The following is a 15,591-nucleotide window of genomic DNA, read 5'->3' on the forward strand; positions in this document are numbered from 1 at the left end:
TACTTTTACATTTGAAATACGAAAGTGAAAGCGAAAGCGGATAAGCCGGACACGAAAACGAACACGAACTTACAGAATATCTAGAATTTCGGAAACGAACCAATTCGAGCGAAATTATGTCGAACACGGTCGGTATGCGAAAATTCAATACGAAATACCGACCCACAGTGCATAGCATTAAACAAGTGCATGACCAAATACATAAAGTTCACAACTCTAGAGCAACCAAAAATCAACAGAACCAGGAGTTCACCGTCTAGTCTTGCCCGTATGCCCACTAAGCTCAAAGAGTTGCTCAAGTTGAGGTGAGTTTGATTGCCCATTAACCTCTGGGATTTTCCAAACTGACGCACCGTAGCCCTCACCTGGCATTCACATCACGACTTTTTCAAATTATAAGAAAATCACACACTATAGATTTGCAAATTGCAATGTTCACGAACAGATAGGCAACTTTTCCGTTCTTTACCAGACGTGTAGACTGTGGAGAAGACCCTGTGATCGAAGGGGCATGATTTGAGGTCCCAGATCTCGTTGGGGTGGTAGAAGAGGCCATCGCACACCAGCTCGCTCTCCGCCGGCGAAAGCCGGATTAGGTGCACCTACTTGGACGCACTCAGAGGAATCGAGATCCAAATCAAATCCCACGTCATTTCCCCTGACAGAAAAGGACTACTCGAATCGCAATCCCACCAGACGCGACGCGCCTTCATGGCCGCGAGACATGCACCTCGTTCTCCTCCTTGAGGCTGAGGGTGCCGGCGAGGAAGGTGGCCGAGCCGGCGTCCGCGCGCACGTCGGCGATACACCGCGCCTGCAAGAGCAGAGAAAGGAGGAAGAGGTTAAGACAAGTTGTTCTAGAAGGTTCCAGCAGGCGCTGCTGCTGCTGCTTGCTTGCCTGGTACTTGAGGCCGCCGTAGACGATGCCGCTGGATCCGCCCTGCATTCTCGCACGCGCTTCGGATCCGCGCGGCGACGCCACTGATCGCTCGCTCCGAGACGGAAGAGACCGCGCGGAGCAGGCAGCCGCCTTCGGCCTTCCACACTCCTTCAGACGAAGCACCTTTGCGTGCCGGACCAAATTCAGTTCGAACCGAATTTAGAATACGGAACACTCCGAATAAATCGTAGAAAAGTAAAAATAGATCGAACAAAGCCTAAACCGAATTCGATCCGATTTCGAATTTAGTATTCCATATTTCGAATTCGAATTTAGTATTCCGTATTTTGTCCAAAAATACGAATCTGCTCGAGTCAAATGTAGAAAACGATACGGTTCGGTTCAGGATATTTTGTTTCCGTTTTCATCCTTACCTCTGCGAGGTGCGTGGACCAAGAACGGGGCAGCGAGGCCTCCACCTCGTGGAAGCGGCCAGAGATGGCGAAAAGCGCCCAAGCAGCACGACGGCAATGTGCGGGGCAATCCAAGCTCTCCTTGTGCTGCTTCATGTACATTGCTGTCCAGGTAGGATTTACAGGCTTCAGTAAGGTGTGGTATGAGCCTTGCATTTCGAGTTGGCAAAAAGGAACACGTGATAATCAACAAAAAAAAAATCGGATGTGTTTCCCAGGTTAAATCTTTTGACTGCTGAACTTCTGGCTTTACCCATCGCCATCTTCTCAGCCCTTAGTTCGTGAAAAGTTGGAAATTTGGATACTGTAGCACTTTCGTTTTTATTTGGAAATTAGTGTTCAATTATGAACTAATTAGACTCAAAACGTTCGTCTCGCAATTTCCAACCAAACTGTACAATTAGTTTTTTTTCATCTACATTTAATGCTCCATGCATATATCGCAAGATTCGATGTGATAGGTACTGTAGCACTTTTTGGGAAAACTTTTCGCGAACTAAACAAGGGCTCAGCCTCAAGAAACCTTCACCAATTTCTTCAGAGCAGAGCCGTAGGTGGCTGCGAGGCGATGGTGGCGACGGAGGCGGCACGCACCAAGGCTCAGAACGAGGCGCACGAGAAGAACGAACGGCGTTGTCCCAAGCAACAGATATAGGGAATGAACAGAGAATTGACTTAATTTATGGAGAGGCTGTTGGGGGTATTATAGTTTTTTTTTAGGGTTATCTATTTTGAAGATCCTCTAAATCCTAGTTTTTAGAGATCTTTTTTACAGAGACTCTTGGAGATGCTCTACCAATACTTAACTAGCTACACAGTTTGGTAAAATGGACATGAGAAACAGGGGGTGTATCTTACTCTTGTTGCAGCTGGTATACAGTTACAAATCACAGATACTGTCTGAAGCGCAAGCTCCATCCAGGCTGAAACGCTGCCACACCAAGACACTTGGCAGCACCAGTCCTGAAACACTTGGATTTTGGAGCAGGTGTAGATGAAATAGTTTGCATGCAACACAAAGTACATAATCTGCAATGTCCTCAATGCAACATGTAACAACAGTTTGTAATGTACAAGGGTTTATTGGTATTGCTTTATTGAGACATGGCAGCACACCCGCTAAACGCTGATATAGGGAGATTATGGGCTTTGTTTAGACGCCACGCAGCATTTGAAATGTGTCCCTCACCCATGAGATGATGGGGGTGGCATTGGATAGGGCATCAGAGCAATGTTTACGGGAGCACCAGGCACTACGGCTCCCGGTACCGGGGCATGCATGCTATAGGCCAGATGAGGTGGAGCAGAAACAGGTAGTGTAACGGGAGTTCCAACAGCTGAGACAAGGGGGCCACCAACTGGCTGTCCAATTGTTGTGCCATAAGCATCAACGCCTGGGGGTGTATTCACTGGCTGTGGGGATTGCTTAGATGGTTTCCCAGGATTTGCAGCCTGACCATTTGTTTGACCTGTGATTGGACCCTGTGCAGTTGATGCATCTCCATTGGTCACACTGGTGATGTCATGTATACTTGATCGCCGCCTCTCTCTGTTCATTGAGTTCAGACGGATAAAGTACTTCTGTGCATGACTAGCTACTTGAGTTGGTGTCCTTGAGATCACAAAGTTCCGTGAGATGCTCCGCCAGTCACCTTTTCCATACTTTTCAAGTCCAAGGAGAAACAATCTGCAAAATCAAAATCAAGTTAAAGAGTATTCCAATAGCAATACAAACTCTGGGTGGATGAAGCTTTTGAGAGTAAGTTATACTGTATTTCCAGTCTCCAGAAGAAAGAAGCAATGGTTCAAATAAATTATTCAACTCTTGTATACAAGTTACTTATGTTAAATAGTCACCTAGAACATTGAGATTTCAGGAGGAAAAAGAATATACAAGTTACTTATGTTAAATATAGTCACCTAGAACATTGAGATTTCAGGAGGAAAAAGAAAGCTGAATGTGTCATCTATGATATGTCGCCACTTGAATTGTTCTTGAAACATAATACTTGATGGTGTGCCCATGTCAGTGATAAAAACATCTCTTTAACTTTATGCATGATATCAGATACTTGGGAAATAGCTGCATTCTCAAGCCATTTGTTTTTTAACGTAACTACTATTTACTACGACTACTTCCACCCAATGCTTCTGCTTAATCATTAGCAGTATGTATTTTCACCTTATGACATTGGCTCAACAAGCTAATTACATTCAGATGCAATTTCAGTCATTTAACCATTAAAATCACAAGTGTTGGACCCATCTTTTTTGTTTGAGAAAAAGGAACCCATCTTTTGCTCTTTTTTCTGTCACCCTTGCTCACACAAATGTCATCTTTATCACTCACACAAAACGAGGTATATTGAATTGAATTTATCATCTACCTAACAGAAATACTATCAACAAGCCGACGACAATGGGGTCGTACATAAAAACAGGACTACTTGTAAAAGGTGCCTATAGCACCAACACCACTACACGCACATATGAATGCACGATAACTTCAAACTTAGCAAGTTAATACTGAATAGAGCATTCTCTAAAAGGTGCCACATAGCAAATATCAGAAGGCGGTAAGAACAGCAATCAAAAACAGAGGGAAGAAAACAGGAGTATATACCAAAAAGCATGAAATCATGCATATAGCAGAAACACCTAATTTCAAACTTTTTAAAAGCAAGTCAGGTAGAGGAAAAATAAGAGCTATATTGTACTTGACTTTTCCTTTCATTGGTCGTCTGGCACAATAATTTATAATTATATCATGGGCGACTAGTTTATTAAAGTTCATTTAGCAAATGTAGGAGGACAGTTTGGTCCCCAAAAGAAAATAGTGCACTGGAACAAGATAGATGTATCCAATATGCTTTTGTTGTCGAAAACTTTGATGCTTATGTAAATTACAACCAATGTTTGGAAACACTGATTTTAATGCAGAAGTAAAAAAAAAAAAAAAACAAAGTGCCACTAGTATCATCCATCACCTATACAATTAAAACCAGTACATACAGAGGACGTAATTCCAATATAATACAGTACACTTATTCAGCAAACTATCAATGTATAGATTACAATAATTGCAAGCGTTGAGTCAGGCAAACAGAGCTCACAGTATATTATCTAATCCACCCAGAGGGGAATGCCAGCTGAAAAGAATCATGCACAACATACCAAAACTGCCAAAACGCACAAACCGACACTCGTCCCTGCAATGAGCTTACATGTTGAACAACAGAAATTGACTATCTAAATAACAGAATTCAAAATCTCCAGGCCACCCAACAGAGCATGCACCAATTCTAATCCACCAATAGGTGAATAACAGCTGAAAGAATCATGACACACATACCAGAACCGCCAAATCGCACAAACGGACAGACACTCCTCAGGGCACCCAGCTTAGCCATTTAGCAGCAACGGCTAACTATCTAAGTAACGTATATCCAAGTCACCAACGGAATACGACAAGGGCACAAATAAATGAACATAAACCCAAAATAAGGTTGTAGGATTCTAGCTCCTAAGGCATGGAATGCACCTGCTGAAATGTAATTTGACCCTACTCGTGTGCGTCACCAGCCCAACCAATAAACATTCATGCAGGAGGAAACAGCCTAAACCTAGTTACCGGACATACAAGGTGCGGTGTACGCATACCCAGTGCCCTACCCAGTAGGCAGTACTCCACCCAGTTTCACTGCCAAGAGCATCAGGTAAACTACCTAAACAAATAATTTAAAAAACTATGACAGCTATGCAGAATAATAAATTAACATAATCCCCAATAAAACAGTAACGTTCAACATAGTACCAGCTTTCCCCTACGAGGAAACACAGGCAATTCAGCAACCAATTATCAAGCATCACTGCAATTATGGAGAATCAAAGCTGGAAGTAGAAGTCAACCTGTGCTCGTCCTCTGTCCAGGCGATGCCCTTCCTGCGCTCCTGCTCGGCCGACTTCGCCGACCCCTTGTCCCCGTGGGTCCCTCCTCCCCCACCTCCCTTCTTCCCGCCGCCGCCGCCACCCCCTTCCTCGGCGGCGCCGTCAGCCGCGTACGTCGGAAGCGGCACGCGGCCCGACTCGATGCCGTCGACGTCCTCCACCAGCAGCTCGTAGTGCCGCCTGACCTCCTCCGGCGTCTTCCCCTCGACGGCCTCCGCTAGCTTCTCCCACCTCGCGTCCCCGTCCTCCTCCCCGCCCATCGTCGTCGCCACCGCGTTCTCGAACGCCTTCTCCTGCTCGCGGGTCCACGCCCCGCACCCCTCCTCCCCACCGCCGCCGCAGCCGCTGCTGCTCGCCTCCTCCACGGCCATGGGGTGTAAACCGTAGTGGATGAACCCTAAGCAAGCGGCGGCCCCCGCGGAATCCCGCGAGTAGGATTTCGAGGTTTTGGGGGAGAGCGGAAATGGAGCGGCGGCGGCGCGGCGAGATAAGAGGAGTACCAATTTGGCTTCGGCAAGGCTGCGGGATTACGGGGAAGGGAATAAATTGGGGGCTTCGAGAAAGGAAGGCAGGGGAGATCTACCGGCGAGGTGGTGAGCTGTTAACCGCGGGGGATATTTTTGGTTGAGAAAATTGGCGGTAGCACCGAAATATCACTGTCTCCGTAAAATACCAAAGCTTACGTTCTCATAAAATATCATCAAAAGATTAAATTGTAAACTGAAAATAGCATTCATATCCATGTGCCTGTAATCTGTGTGGGATGGAAAAGGAGGAGGAGGGCCCTGCAGCGGGACGTCCTCAACGGCATCGGCGACATCAAGGCGCTCGGCAGCTGCGCCCTCATCTCGCGCGCGCTTCCACGCGCTCGTGCTGCTCGTCGACTCCGTCTTTGTCCGCGTCGACCGCGTCGACTGCGTCATCCCGACGACCCGCCGCCCTCCTCCTCCGCTGTACCGGGCTCCCCGCCGCACCAGGCGCTAGCTGCGGGCGCGGCGCGTTCGTGCACATCGCACGCGTCCTGGTTGGCGGCATCGCCAAGCGCTCGGCCAGATCCTGTCCCCTGCCACGACGGGCGTCTCCTGACGCTCTGAGCCACTGCCCGCGCCCATCACGGACGTCTTCCACCAGTCCACCACTCGCGCTCGGAGGTGCTCCGCTCAACTGCAGCGCCTCCACATCGAGCTGGCACTGACGATGGCGTGCTCCTAAAGTGGAAGGCCGACTTCGGCTCCACCCTCGGTAGCTGCGTCATCCTCGGTGCCTCGTCGGTCTCGTCCAAGCCACCGACAGGGCCATGGTCCGGCGGTGGCGAAAGGCGATGCGCTGCTTCTGGCCGTCGGAACCTGCCGTTAGACGCGTGCTTCCGACCGCGGGAACCTACTAGCGCTGGTGCAGCGGTTCTACAAGCCTACGTCCTGGCGCGTGCTCCTATAGTCCTATCTGGCAAGGACGTGCGCAAGCACAACCTATAGGCGCTGCACGTGGTGGAGGGGTGCCGCAGGAGCCTTTCCTGTTCGCGGCGAGCATCCGCGACAACACGTACGGGGGCGACGAAGGCTTTCGTCACTCTCGTGACTTTATTTTAACAGAATGCTACTTTCAGTTCACGGTTTAATTTTTCAGTAGTATTTTATGAAACCACAAACTTTCAGTGGTATTTTAGGGTGATCTTTGAATGTTACGCAACTAATTTTCTCTTTTTGTTTAACCACGCGGCCGCGTCTGCGCGAGAGAGACACGGGGGCTGTCGGCCTCGGCCTCGGCCACCCTCCCCCCTTGTGTTCTGTGTGGAAGGAGGGAGGAGGCATGGCGGCGTGCGTGCTGGCCGTGGGCGCCGCTGCCGCCCGTGTCCTGGCTCCGGACACGGAACCGCTGGCGTGCGTTGGATGGTTGGAGCCGGTTAACTGGTCTCCATCGCTTCATCGGCCACTAATCATTGAGCTTTACCAACAAATTCCTCTACGTTTTCTTACCTTTTTTATGACATGATTTGATTTTCCATCATATCTGCAGCCGTGATCCGTTGTCCTCAGCTAATCTGGTTGCGGCAAGTTCCCACTAGACTAGCTTAGCAAGTCATGGGGCAAACACAATCATAAAAAACTAGCACTATAACTATAATACCGAGTTTTATATGTAGCCAATCATAAAATGAGCGTCAATATTTAAATAGACTTTTTCCTAGATAATGGAGATAATGATACAAGCCTAGTTTGCTATCGATGTTATGAACGACACAATGAACTTATAGAATCAACTCAATAGTATGTGAGACTTAATCGTGGTATAAATTTGTCTAGTAGTTTGATCATCAACCGGTAGCACCTATCAATCGCAGTATAGATCTAAGATAAGTTGTTCTAGTGTCGCTTGGTAATTACATATAGCAAATATGTTAGTGCTGCCCAAACCCCCTCTAATAATATATTGATATAAATCTAGACTTTGCTATTACTACCATGCTACTGAATAAGCAACATAAGAGAACAAATAAGAGATAATAAGAAACATACGCAAACACATAAATAAGTAGGTTTCAGTTAGGGAGACAAAAACTACTAACCGGACACGTTATGAGTGGACTGAATTATGATCTTGTTGCCTTAGTTTTGTATAATTCAATATAATCTGATGGTGACTCTGGTATGGGAGTGTTGGTAGAGACATATATCAATCCCAATCAAGTGAGATCATGTTGCGTTGTTAACTGGTGTATTAGCTAAAGTAATGTGCTTCGTTTGATTCCTTGAAGGGTTTTATCTCTTTTAACTCAATATTAACTAACAGCACATCTTGTTTCATCCTATACTTTTCAATAACACTATAACGTCAAAGCAATAGGAAAATATAAATGTTTTTTCATAGCACGAGAAAAGCTAAAGTTCCTATCACACTTGTTCTTACCAAACTCAAAACAACATGGAAAACTTATAAAGTAAAACAAGTTAAAACAAACCTAACAAAAATACAAAATTATATAAAACATGTAATTGAAAAGAAATATAAGCAAACGATATTGCCGTCATCAGTTGCCCTCTCTAATAGTCGTGTCATGTTTAACATAAAAACAAGTAATAAGGTTATCTATTAAAATCACACTACAAACATACCAAGTGGTGTGGATTTCAACTTTTTAGCCAAATGAGAGGTTTCACCGCGCGTGTCTGTATATGAGAGAGTCGTGGGTTGTTCCTCCCTCTTTTTTTTTTTACGTGAGGAGAGAGAAGCATGTCCCGTGTTGACCATCGATGTCTCGGTCTCCATTTCATCTTCCAAGTAGCCATTAAAGATGTATTTCTTACCATTTCTGTATATGGTAGTTTTATATACTTTCTATGATAAGACTTATTTCCCGTTATCGTCAATAATTTTTAAACAAATGATTTATATTTGTTTATTTTTTAGCTTATTCGCTAATTCGTTCTCTACCAAACCACTAATGAAATTGGTGTGCACCAAAAACAACTTTCTCAAACATTGGCCCACCTAAGTTAAACACTTCCAACTCAATCATCAATACCTAAATGATTATAACACAAGTTTGATTACTATTAGATTTATTTAGAAACTACGTATTAAACTGGTTGATGTGTACTTCCTCTATCTAAAAAGAATGGAATCATAGAATAATGCAACGTCAAAGCTTATCCAGTTTGATCAAATTTACATAAAAATACTAATATTTATCATGCTATGCTAAGTAGGCATTATTAGATTCATCATGAAACCCTCATATATTTGTATAGTAATCGTTATTGGGTGACGTGGATTTCAATTCGTCACCCAAAAAGCCTGCCTCCGAAATCCGGAAAACCACCCGGCAAGGCAAAGCTAATCAAGTTCGGCCTTCGGCGCAGGGAGCCGAACGCCCGGAGCCCCCGGGACCGTTGAGGAGAGCAGAGCCGAGAGCACGTTCCGATTCCGCTCAGAAATCTCCACTCCAATCTCCCTCGCCTCTCCGCCCTCCTCACCATTTCGCCATGCTGCCGTCGCACCTCAACGGCCACTCCGCCCTAGGGCGGCGCCGCCCGCGCCTCTCCGCCGCCGGCGCCTCAGGAGATTCCGCGGCAGCGGGGGTAGGGGCGGCGGCTCCGCTGGAGGAGCACGACCGCATCTACTTCCAGTCTTACTCCCATCTCGGCATCCACGAGGCTATGATCAAGGTAAGCCGCTGCGCCTATGCTCACATCCGCAGCTGCGTACCCTAAACCCCTCCTAATAAACCCTAAGTAGCGCAGCCTGTCGACTCCGTGGGCGCCGCGTTTTGAATCCGAGCAGTGATTCGGTGAAATGGCGTCTGTTGACGTTTTCCTTTTGGCAGGACCGCGTCAGGACTGATGCTTACCACACAGCGATCATGCGCCACCAGAAATTTATCGAGGGGAAGGTGAAAACTGCTAGCCAAACCGAGGATGTACCAAGTGCTTCACATTTTTTTCAGAGATCTAAATTTAGTGTCGGGTTCTGACATATTGCAGGTCGTGCTGGATGTCGGGTGTGGGACTGGAATACTCTCTGTGTTCTGTGCTCGTGCTGGTGCAAAGCGAGTAAGCTATGAGAATGTTTTGTGGCAACAACTGCTCATTGGTAGTTATTTACTTCAGGTTGCTTAGATAATGTAGAAGGAATTTGACATTGCACTCTGTATCAGTTGAAGGAACATAGAAGTTAACATTTCAAATTCTATTGTACAGCTTACAATGTATTTGGTCCAAATGTAGTTTACACTTAGTTTTGCTTGCAAATTAGCAGCTTAATTCAATTGTATGTTCTAACTGAAAGTACTAAAAGTTGTAAAATACGGCTTATATTTTGTTTGTGCTATCGGAAAGGTAGAAACAGTTTAAGTGTATGTGTTCTGTTCCTTTTTAGCATACTAGTTCTGTTTTTCTGTTTGTCCTGATTATAGTGGCAGGAATCTAGGGTAACTAAAAATATTGATAAGAGTTGCGAATGTTGTATCTAGCAATGATTTGTTTTCACTAACCCATTAATTTGGCACACTAGCATTGATTTTATCCCCCTCCCTCTTTGTATACTCTTTCAGGTGTATGCTATTGAAGCTAGTGAAATTGCTGTTCAGGTAATATGTCACTTCTGAATATATGTTCTAATGTCAACTTGTATGCTTTATTTCTTTTTCTCTATTGTGGACGTCTATAATTTATGTTTATACTGTTCTCATTGTGGTATCCAATTTGGTTAGTTATCCACTATGTGAACATAGTTTCAGTTGACAAATACATGTTTGGAAAGTTACATACTTGGTAGTAGCATTTAGTTAAATTTGTCAAGAGGTCCTTGAATGATCATTTACCAGTTCATATAATCAGGCACGTATATGGGAGTTGAGAGCATGGGTATGAATAACATATTGATCACTGCATATAGTATGACACCTTTTGGAGGTAGTTTTCTGCATTTGATATTGTACCTACTTGGTGTTAAGTTGTTTGTCGTTAATATGTCTAAAATGGCCCAATTTAAGGTGGTTGTTCTAGAAATGTAATATTATTTCCATATTAAAAAATGATTAAATTCCTTTGCAGGCTCGTGAAATTGTAAAAGCAAACAACCTAACTGATCAGGTTGTGGTCATCCATGGACGTGTTGAGGTGAGGTTACCATTTTATGTTTATTCTCAATTATTATTGCTGATTGCATTCTTCAATATGTGATGTCGTGTTGGTAACTTGGCATTGTTGTTTTTTCATGTTTAGAACAAGTTTTTCTATTACGTTTAATTGTTGTTATCTGCATTTGGAGTGAGCATATTGCTTTTTCATGCTTTAACAAGCTTTTCTATTCTGTATATTGGTATGGCGTAATCTCTTCTTCATTAATACCACTATTGTCTAAATAAAAAAAGGGCAGCCCCAGTGCACGTAGCTCCTGCTTGCGCAGGGTCAGGGGAAGGGTCCGACCACTTGGGTCTTTTGTACGCAGCCTTTCCCTGCATTTCTGCAAGAGGCTATTTCCAGGACTTGTACCCGTGACCTCATGGTCACAAGGCAGCAGCTTTACCACTGCGCCAAGGGTCCGACCACTATTGTCTAAATGCATTTAGTTTTTTATTCCATACACTTTTGCTCTTCTTCATTAATACCACTATTGTATAAATGCATTTATGTTTTTTATTCCATACACTTTTGCTTTTGATCTGCATTATATTTTCGTTGCTGTTGAACTGGCAGTGTAGGATGTCAACCTTGAGGAGAAGGTTGATGTGATAATATCAGAATGGATGGGCTATATGCTTCTCTATGAGGTTTATATTTCAATGCTGTTTCTTTTCATTGCATTTCAATGTTCTCTTACTTTTATCAGTTCTAAATTCTTCTGTTTTTTTCCCTGTAGAGTATGCTGCCAAGCGTCCTATTTGCAAGAGATAAGTGGCTTAAGCCTGGGGGTCTTATTCTTCCTTCTCATGCTACGGTATAATTAGCACACAAAAATGTTACACTGCTTTTACATGACGTACCTCATCTATTTGCTTGTACAAGTCATTTACTAGTTTTTAGTTTACATAGGCAGAACTAATATCTCTGATAACTCTAAATACTAAATGTTTCAAATATAAGGGCCATATCATGTGATGTGAGCCATTGATGGTTTCTGGCTCAAAATCTTGATTTACCATTTTATGGAATGAGAACCAATGGTTTATGATATATCATTGCCCAAAGCTGAATACTTGTCCATGATCCTTTCCCATAGCTCTTCATGGCTCCCATAACAAATCCCGAGAGATACGAAGGCAGTGTTGATTTCTGGCGTGATGTCTATGGCATAAACAGTAAGCTACTGCCCTATCTATTCTAGAGTTTCAGTATGCATTGTGGGTACTGTCAGATACTCAGATCTTGTATGGTGGCTTCTGATGCTATATTTTGATCATAAACCTTTTCTGCTGCAGTGTCTGCTCTTGTGCCACTTGCCAAAAAGTTTACATCTGAGGAACCTTCCATTGAAACAATTGGCGGAGAGAATGTTATAAGTTGGCCAGCTGTGGTGAGTCTTGGGAAAGCTTTTCTGAATCATAAAATGTCGAGCAATAATCATATTTACTCATTACAGCCTTTTGTGATTGAACTCTAATTGCATTTGTCCCATTCTTTATGCCCTGGGGTGCACACTGTGTACAGTTCAAGCACATCGATTGCTATAATTTTACAGCTGAGGAATTCAAATCTATCACCACGAAATACAAAGTTTCGTCAATGATGTTAGGTGAATTCTGTGACTTCAATCATAATCTCTATCCTGTGTTCTGAACTTGCTATGTTAACTTCTCTGTATTATAGTATGATACTATCTGTTTTTTTTTTCAAGGACTGTGATATGTTACCTAATGCTGAATGACATGAATCCTTGTAATACACAGCATCTTTTCTATTTTTGAAACTACTATATCGACGTTCACACGTGCTCCTTTCTATGACGGGCTTTTAGGAGCAATATTGGCCAATTTGGCAAATCCCTTAAAGAGAATTAAGATGGTTCACTTAATGGGCGGTGCAGGATTATTTCACTAATGTAGGTTTTTCAACTATTATATATAGGGAACTAAGCTGGTTTGTCGACTACTCAGCTGTAGCATGCTTTTAGATTCTGTTTAAACTGCTTTTCTGTAAATATCAAGTTCAACCATAGGTAAAACTCATACAATGTCAACTGTTTGGTAACGATATTTGTTATCACTTATGACTTTAGCTGCGAAACAAAAAATGTGGGTTGATCTTTATCATACTACGATTGGTGATAGTTTTCCCATGCCCCACTCTTAGTTTGTTCTATGTTGGCAATGGTATTTTGCCATTAGTTGAGTTAACACCTATTACAAACACTATTTGCTCATTAATTATACTAAATTAGTTAGTCTCTATGCACTATATGTTATGCTGTCAACTCATTTAAAGCCTAATTTCTGTCTGCTATTTTTATTATGTTACTTGGTCCGTTCTCACCATATTCGGTCCTACAATGACAGCAGTTGTTAAAGTTGAATAGATTAATTTCCATATCATTTTGTAGACCGTTTATTTGCATCCTCCTTCATCTAAGACTTAAATAAACTATAGGAGACATCAGCAACCTTCTGCTATGCCTTTATTTACGTAGCATTCTTATAAGCTTGTGCCGAGTAGATGCACAATTTCTTAATCTATCTTTTAAGTAAAATAATACTTAAATTTGTACCAACCGATGTCTGATTGTTAACCATAGACAAAAGAACTAGAATTGATCTATACAGGAAATTGAGATGGCACCATTTCTCCCTTTTTCTTAAAAAAAGGGGGCAGACCCAGTGCCGGAGACTCCCACATGAGTAGGGTATGGGGAAGCGAAAAACCGAGGCAAGCCTTCCCCCCATAAAATCTGCGGAGAGGCTGCTTCGAACCCGTGACCTGGTGACTCAGTGAGACAGCTCTCACCACCGCACCAGGCCTGCCCTTCCATTTCTCCCTTTTTCTTATGATCATTAATTGTTTCTTTCAGTTCAATCTAAAGTTTGCAGTTGTACTTGTTTACTCTACTTGCAAAAATATGTGGAGTCTAGGATTATTATTTTTCTACTAAATTCACATGATAAATGTCTTATATAAGTTCCTGAATAAGAAGTCTAAAATTTCTGTTTTGCCTGTGTGAAGCTCCTATTCATGGCTTTGGTTTCTGGTTTGAGGTGGAGTTCAATGGGCCTGCAGAGTCCTCTCATAATTTTCCTTCCAATTTGGATCCACTTGAGATTATTCAGAAGAAAAGGAGACGATCATCAGAAGATACAGTTTTGTCCACAGCCCCAGAGGATGAGCCAACCCATTGGCAACAGGTTTGATTTGTAATAATGGCCTTTTCCATCACGAAAGAACTTATTTCAGTTTTCTTGTTCTTTTAGAGTAATAATATTGATCTTGGGTCATCTTCTGCAGACTATTTTGTATTTCCCAGATCCTATAGAGGTGAAGCAGGATCAAATTATAGAAGGTTCTGTAACAGTATCCCAGAGCGAGGAGAACCCACGTTTTCTGAATATTCATCTAGAGTGCACGTAAGTTCCTCTGTCATACTTCGGTAGTTCCATCCAAGTTATGCTGCTGCTTGAATGTTGTTTATAGCAATAGTTGCTCAGTAAAACTGTCGCTGTCTGATTTTTTTTTATCATGGATACAGTTTGGGTGTGGTTTATCACAATGAGTAGCATGTATCCTGTTCCGAAGTTGTCTATTGCCAGTCTAGCATTCCATATAGGCATAGAGTTGCAAGGATGAACAGTGACATAAGCTGCCTAATCCATGGAGCATTCATGCATGTTTAGGAAGCTCCAATGTTTTGGGACATAGGAAAAGTCAATCGGTAAGTCCTTCCAGTCGTTCATGCCACATGTATGGTTTAGTTTGGGAACAGGATAGGTCGAAGTCCTCAGAATGAACCACGATGATCCAAAATGTCCATGCATCAATCTAGCAATTTGCTAGCTGTCATGTGTGATAGAGGACGTGAAGAAGTTTGCTACTATCAAGTTTGGCATTCACACCACTTGTGCTGCACTGTATATTGATATCACACTTTTTAACACTAGTTTTGCATTAAGATATGAATAATCTGCACATAACCTTTGTATCTTGGTTATAGATCAATCAGAACTCTTGCTTCACTTCCTTATGCTCTTGTCTTGGTCCAACAGCACAGGAGGACAGACATTGGTGAAGGACTGCGCCATGCGATGAACTGGTGTTTTTATACTTTTATAGTGGCTGGAGTTCCCTGCCAAAGATCATACAACTTGCAAAAGGGCATTGGCAGTGAGGAGCTGAAGACAGGATTTCAGATTTCTTTAATGGAAGCGGAGAGTTTGTACTATTTATGCAATTTTTTCGTCTAATATGAGGGCAGGATTTCAGTAATTGCACTTCGTCTTATTCTGTAGAGTATATAGACTGGTAGTTGATTTTGCATCCGAACGCTGTGATCATGCCTCAGTCTCCCTGTCTAGGAGTTTGGGATGAGTTGAGGGAAGGATAAAGTAGAAAATGGTGGGATAAACTGAGGTAACCAGTTTTTCCTCGTCTACCAAAAATGATACTTTTAACTGCTGAGACATTGATGATTGAGCCTTTTCTTTGTTGAGAGGATTGTACTTTAGTCATGGTGGAAAAGCCTGCAGAAAGGCGAGACTTTGTTGATGGTGTTCTCCAATTGGAAGTCAAGTTTGTCTGTCAAGTGAATCTCTTACCGCTCCTTTTTGCTGCAGTAAAACACAGATTTGGTGTGTATGATGTTAGCAGA

General features: G+C 43.1%; 3 protein-coding genes across 5 annotated transcripts; 1 reads left to right on the forward strand and 2 right to left on the reverse strand.

Annotated features, from left to right (window-relative positions):
- Window positions 1–249: 249 nt before the first annotated feature.
- LOC136492514 (WD repeat-containing protein DWA2-like) lies at window positions 250–2,332 on the reverse strand. The gene is made up of 6 exons (XM_066488504.1): window positions 2,212–2,332; window positions 1,315–1,457; window positions 899–1,063; window positions 731–814; window positions 470–602; window positions 250–365 (listed from the first exon to the last, which is right to left on the reverse strand). Exons 2-6 carry the CDS (start codon window positions 1,453–1,455, stop codon window positions 250–252), a joined length of 639 nt encoding a protein of 212 aa, XP_066344601.1. The 5' UTR covers window positions 1,456–1,457; window positions 2,212–2,332.
- A 56-nt stretch (window positions 2,333–2,388) lies between these two features.
- Window positions 2,389–5,908, reverse strand: LOC136494112 (transcription factor SRM1-like). The gene is made up of 2 exons (XM_066490259.1): window positions 5,263–5,908; window positions 2,389–3,040 (listed from the first exon to the last, which is right to left on the reverse strand). The coding sequence occupies exons 1-2, from the start codon at window positions 5,670–5,672 to the stop codon at window positions 2,539–2,541; spliced, it is 912 nt and encodes a 303-aa protein (XP_066346356.1). The 5' UTR covers window positions 5,673–5,908; the 3' UTR covers window positions 2,389–2,538.
- A 3,186-nt stretch (window positions 5,909–9,094) lies between these two features.
- LOC136494113 (probable protein arginine N-methyltransferase 6.1) lies at window positions 9,095–15,591 on the forward strand. Of its 3 annotated transcripts, none has more exons than XR_010768513.1 (14): window positions 9,095–9,467; window positions 9,626–9,691; window positions 9,783–9,851; window positions 10,352–10,387; window positions 10,854–10,919; window positions 11,504–11,572; window positions 11,662–11,739; window positions 12,022–12,100; window positions 12,221–12,315; window positions 12,450–12,534; window positions 13,956–14,134; window positions 14,235–14,353; window positions 14,990–15,353; window positions 15,434–15,565. XR_010768513.1 is itself a non-coding variant. In XM_066490260.1 (13 exons), the coding sequence occupies exons 1-13, from the start codon at window positions 9,285–9,287 to the stop codon at window positions 15,030–15,032; spliced, it is 1,167 nt and encodes a 388-aa protein (XP_066346357.1). In that variant the 5' UTR covers window positions 9,095–9,284; the 3' UTR covers window positions 15,033–15,591. The 3 variants fall into 3 exon arrangements, 1 of the variants encoding a protein (XP_066346357.1); XR_010768514.1 differs by having other exon boundaries at window positions 15,449–15,464; XM_066490260.1 differs by having other exon boundaries at window positions 14,990–15,591.

The sequence above is a fragment of the Miscanthus floridulus genome, chromosome 11 (genome assembly GCF_019320115.1).
Source record: "Miscanthus floridulus cultivar M001 chromosome 11, ASM1932011v1, whole genome shotgun sequence".
Taxonomy (NCBI): domain Eukaryota; kingdom Viridiplantae; phylum Streptophyta; class Magnoliopsida; order Poales; family Poaceae; genus Miscanthus; species Miscanthus floridulus.

Bases quoted from the DNA above. Each gene is read 5' to 3' on its own strand.
- LOC136492514 (XM_066488504.1), bottom strand. From the start codon at position 1,455: ATGTACATGAAGCAGCACAAGGAGAGCTTGGATTGCCCCGCACATTGC. The intron at 815-898 runs GCAAGCAAGCAG...CTGCTCTTGCAG, and splicing joins ACGGCGGCCTCAAGTACCAG to GCGCGGTGTATCGCCGACGT. The intron at 603-730 runs GTGCATGTCTCG...GCGTCCAAGTAG, and splicing joins GCCTCAAGGAGGAGAACGAG to GTGCACCTAATCCGGCTTTC.
- LOC136494112 (XM_066490259.1), bottom strand. From the start codon at position 5,672: ATGGCCGTGGAGGAGGCGAGCAGCAGCGGCTGCGGCGGCGGTGGGGAG. The intron at 3,041-5,262 runs GTTGACTTCTAC...TTGATTTTGCAG, and splicing joins TGGACAGAGGACGAGCACAG to ATTGTTTCTCCTTGGACTTG.
- LOC136494113 (XM_066490260.1), top strand. From the start codon at position 9,285: ATGCTGCCGTCGCACCTCAACGGCCACTCCGCCCTAGGGCGGCGCCGC. The intron at 11,573-11,661 runs GTTTATATTTCA...TTTTCCCTGTAG, and splicing joins GCTATATGCTTCTCTATGAG to AGTATGCTGCCAAGCGTCCT. The intron at 12,101-12,220 runs GTAAGCTACTGC...TTTCTGCTGCAG, and splicing joins TGATGTCTATGGCATAAACA to TGTCTGCTCTTGTGCCACTT.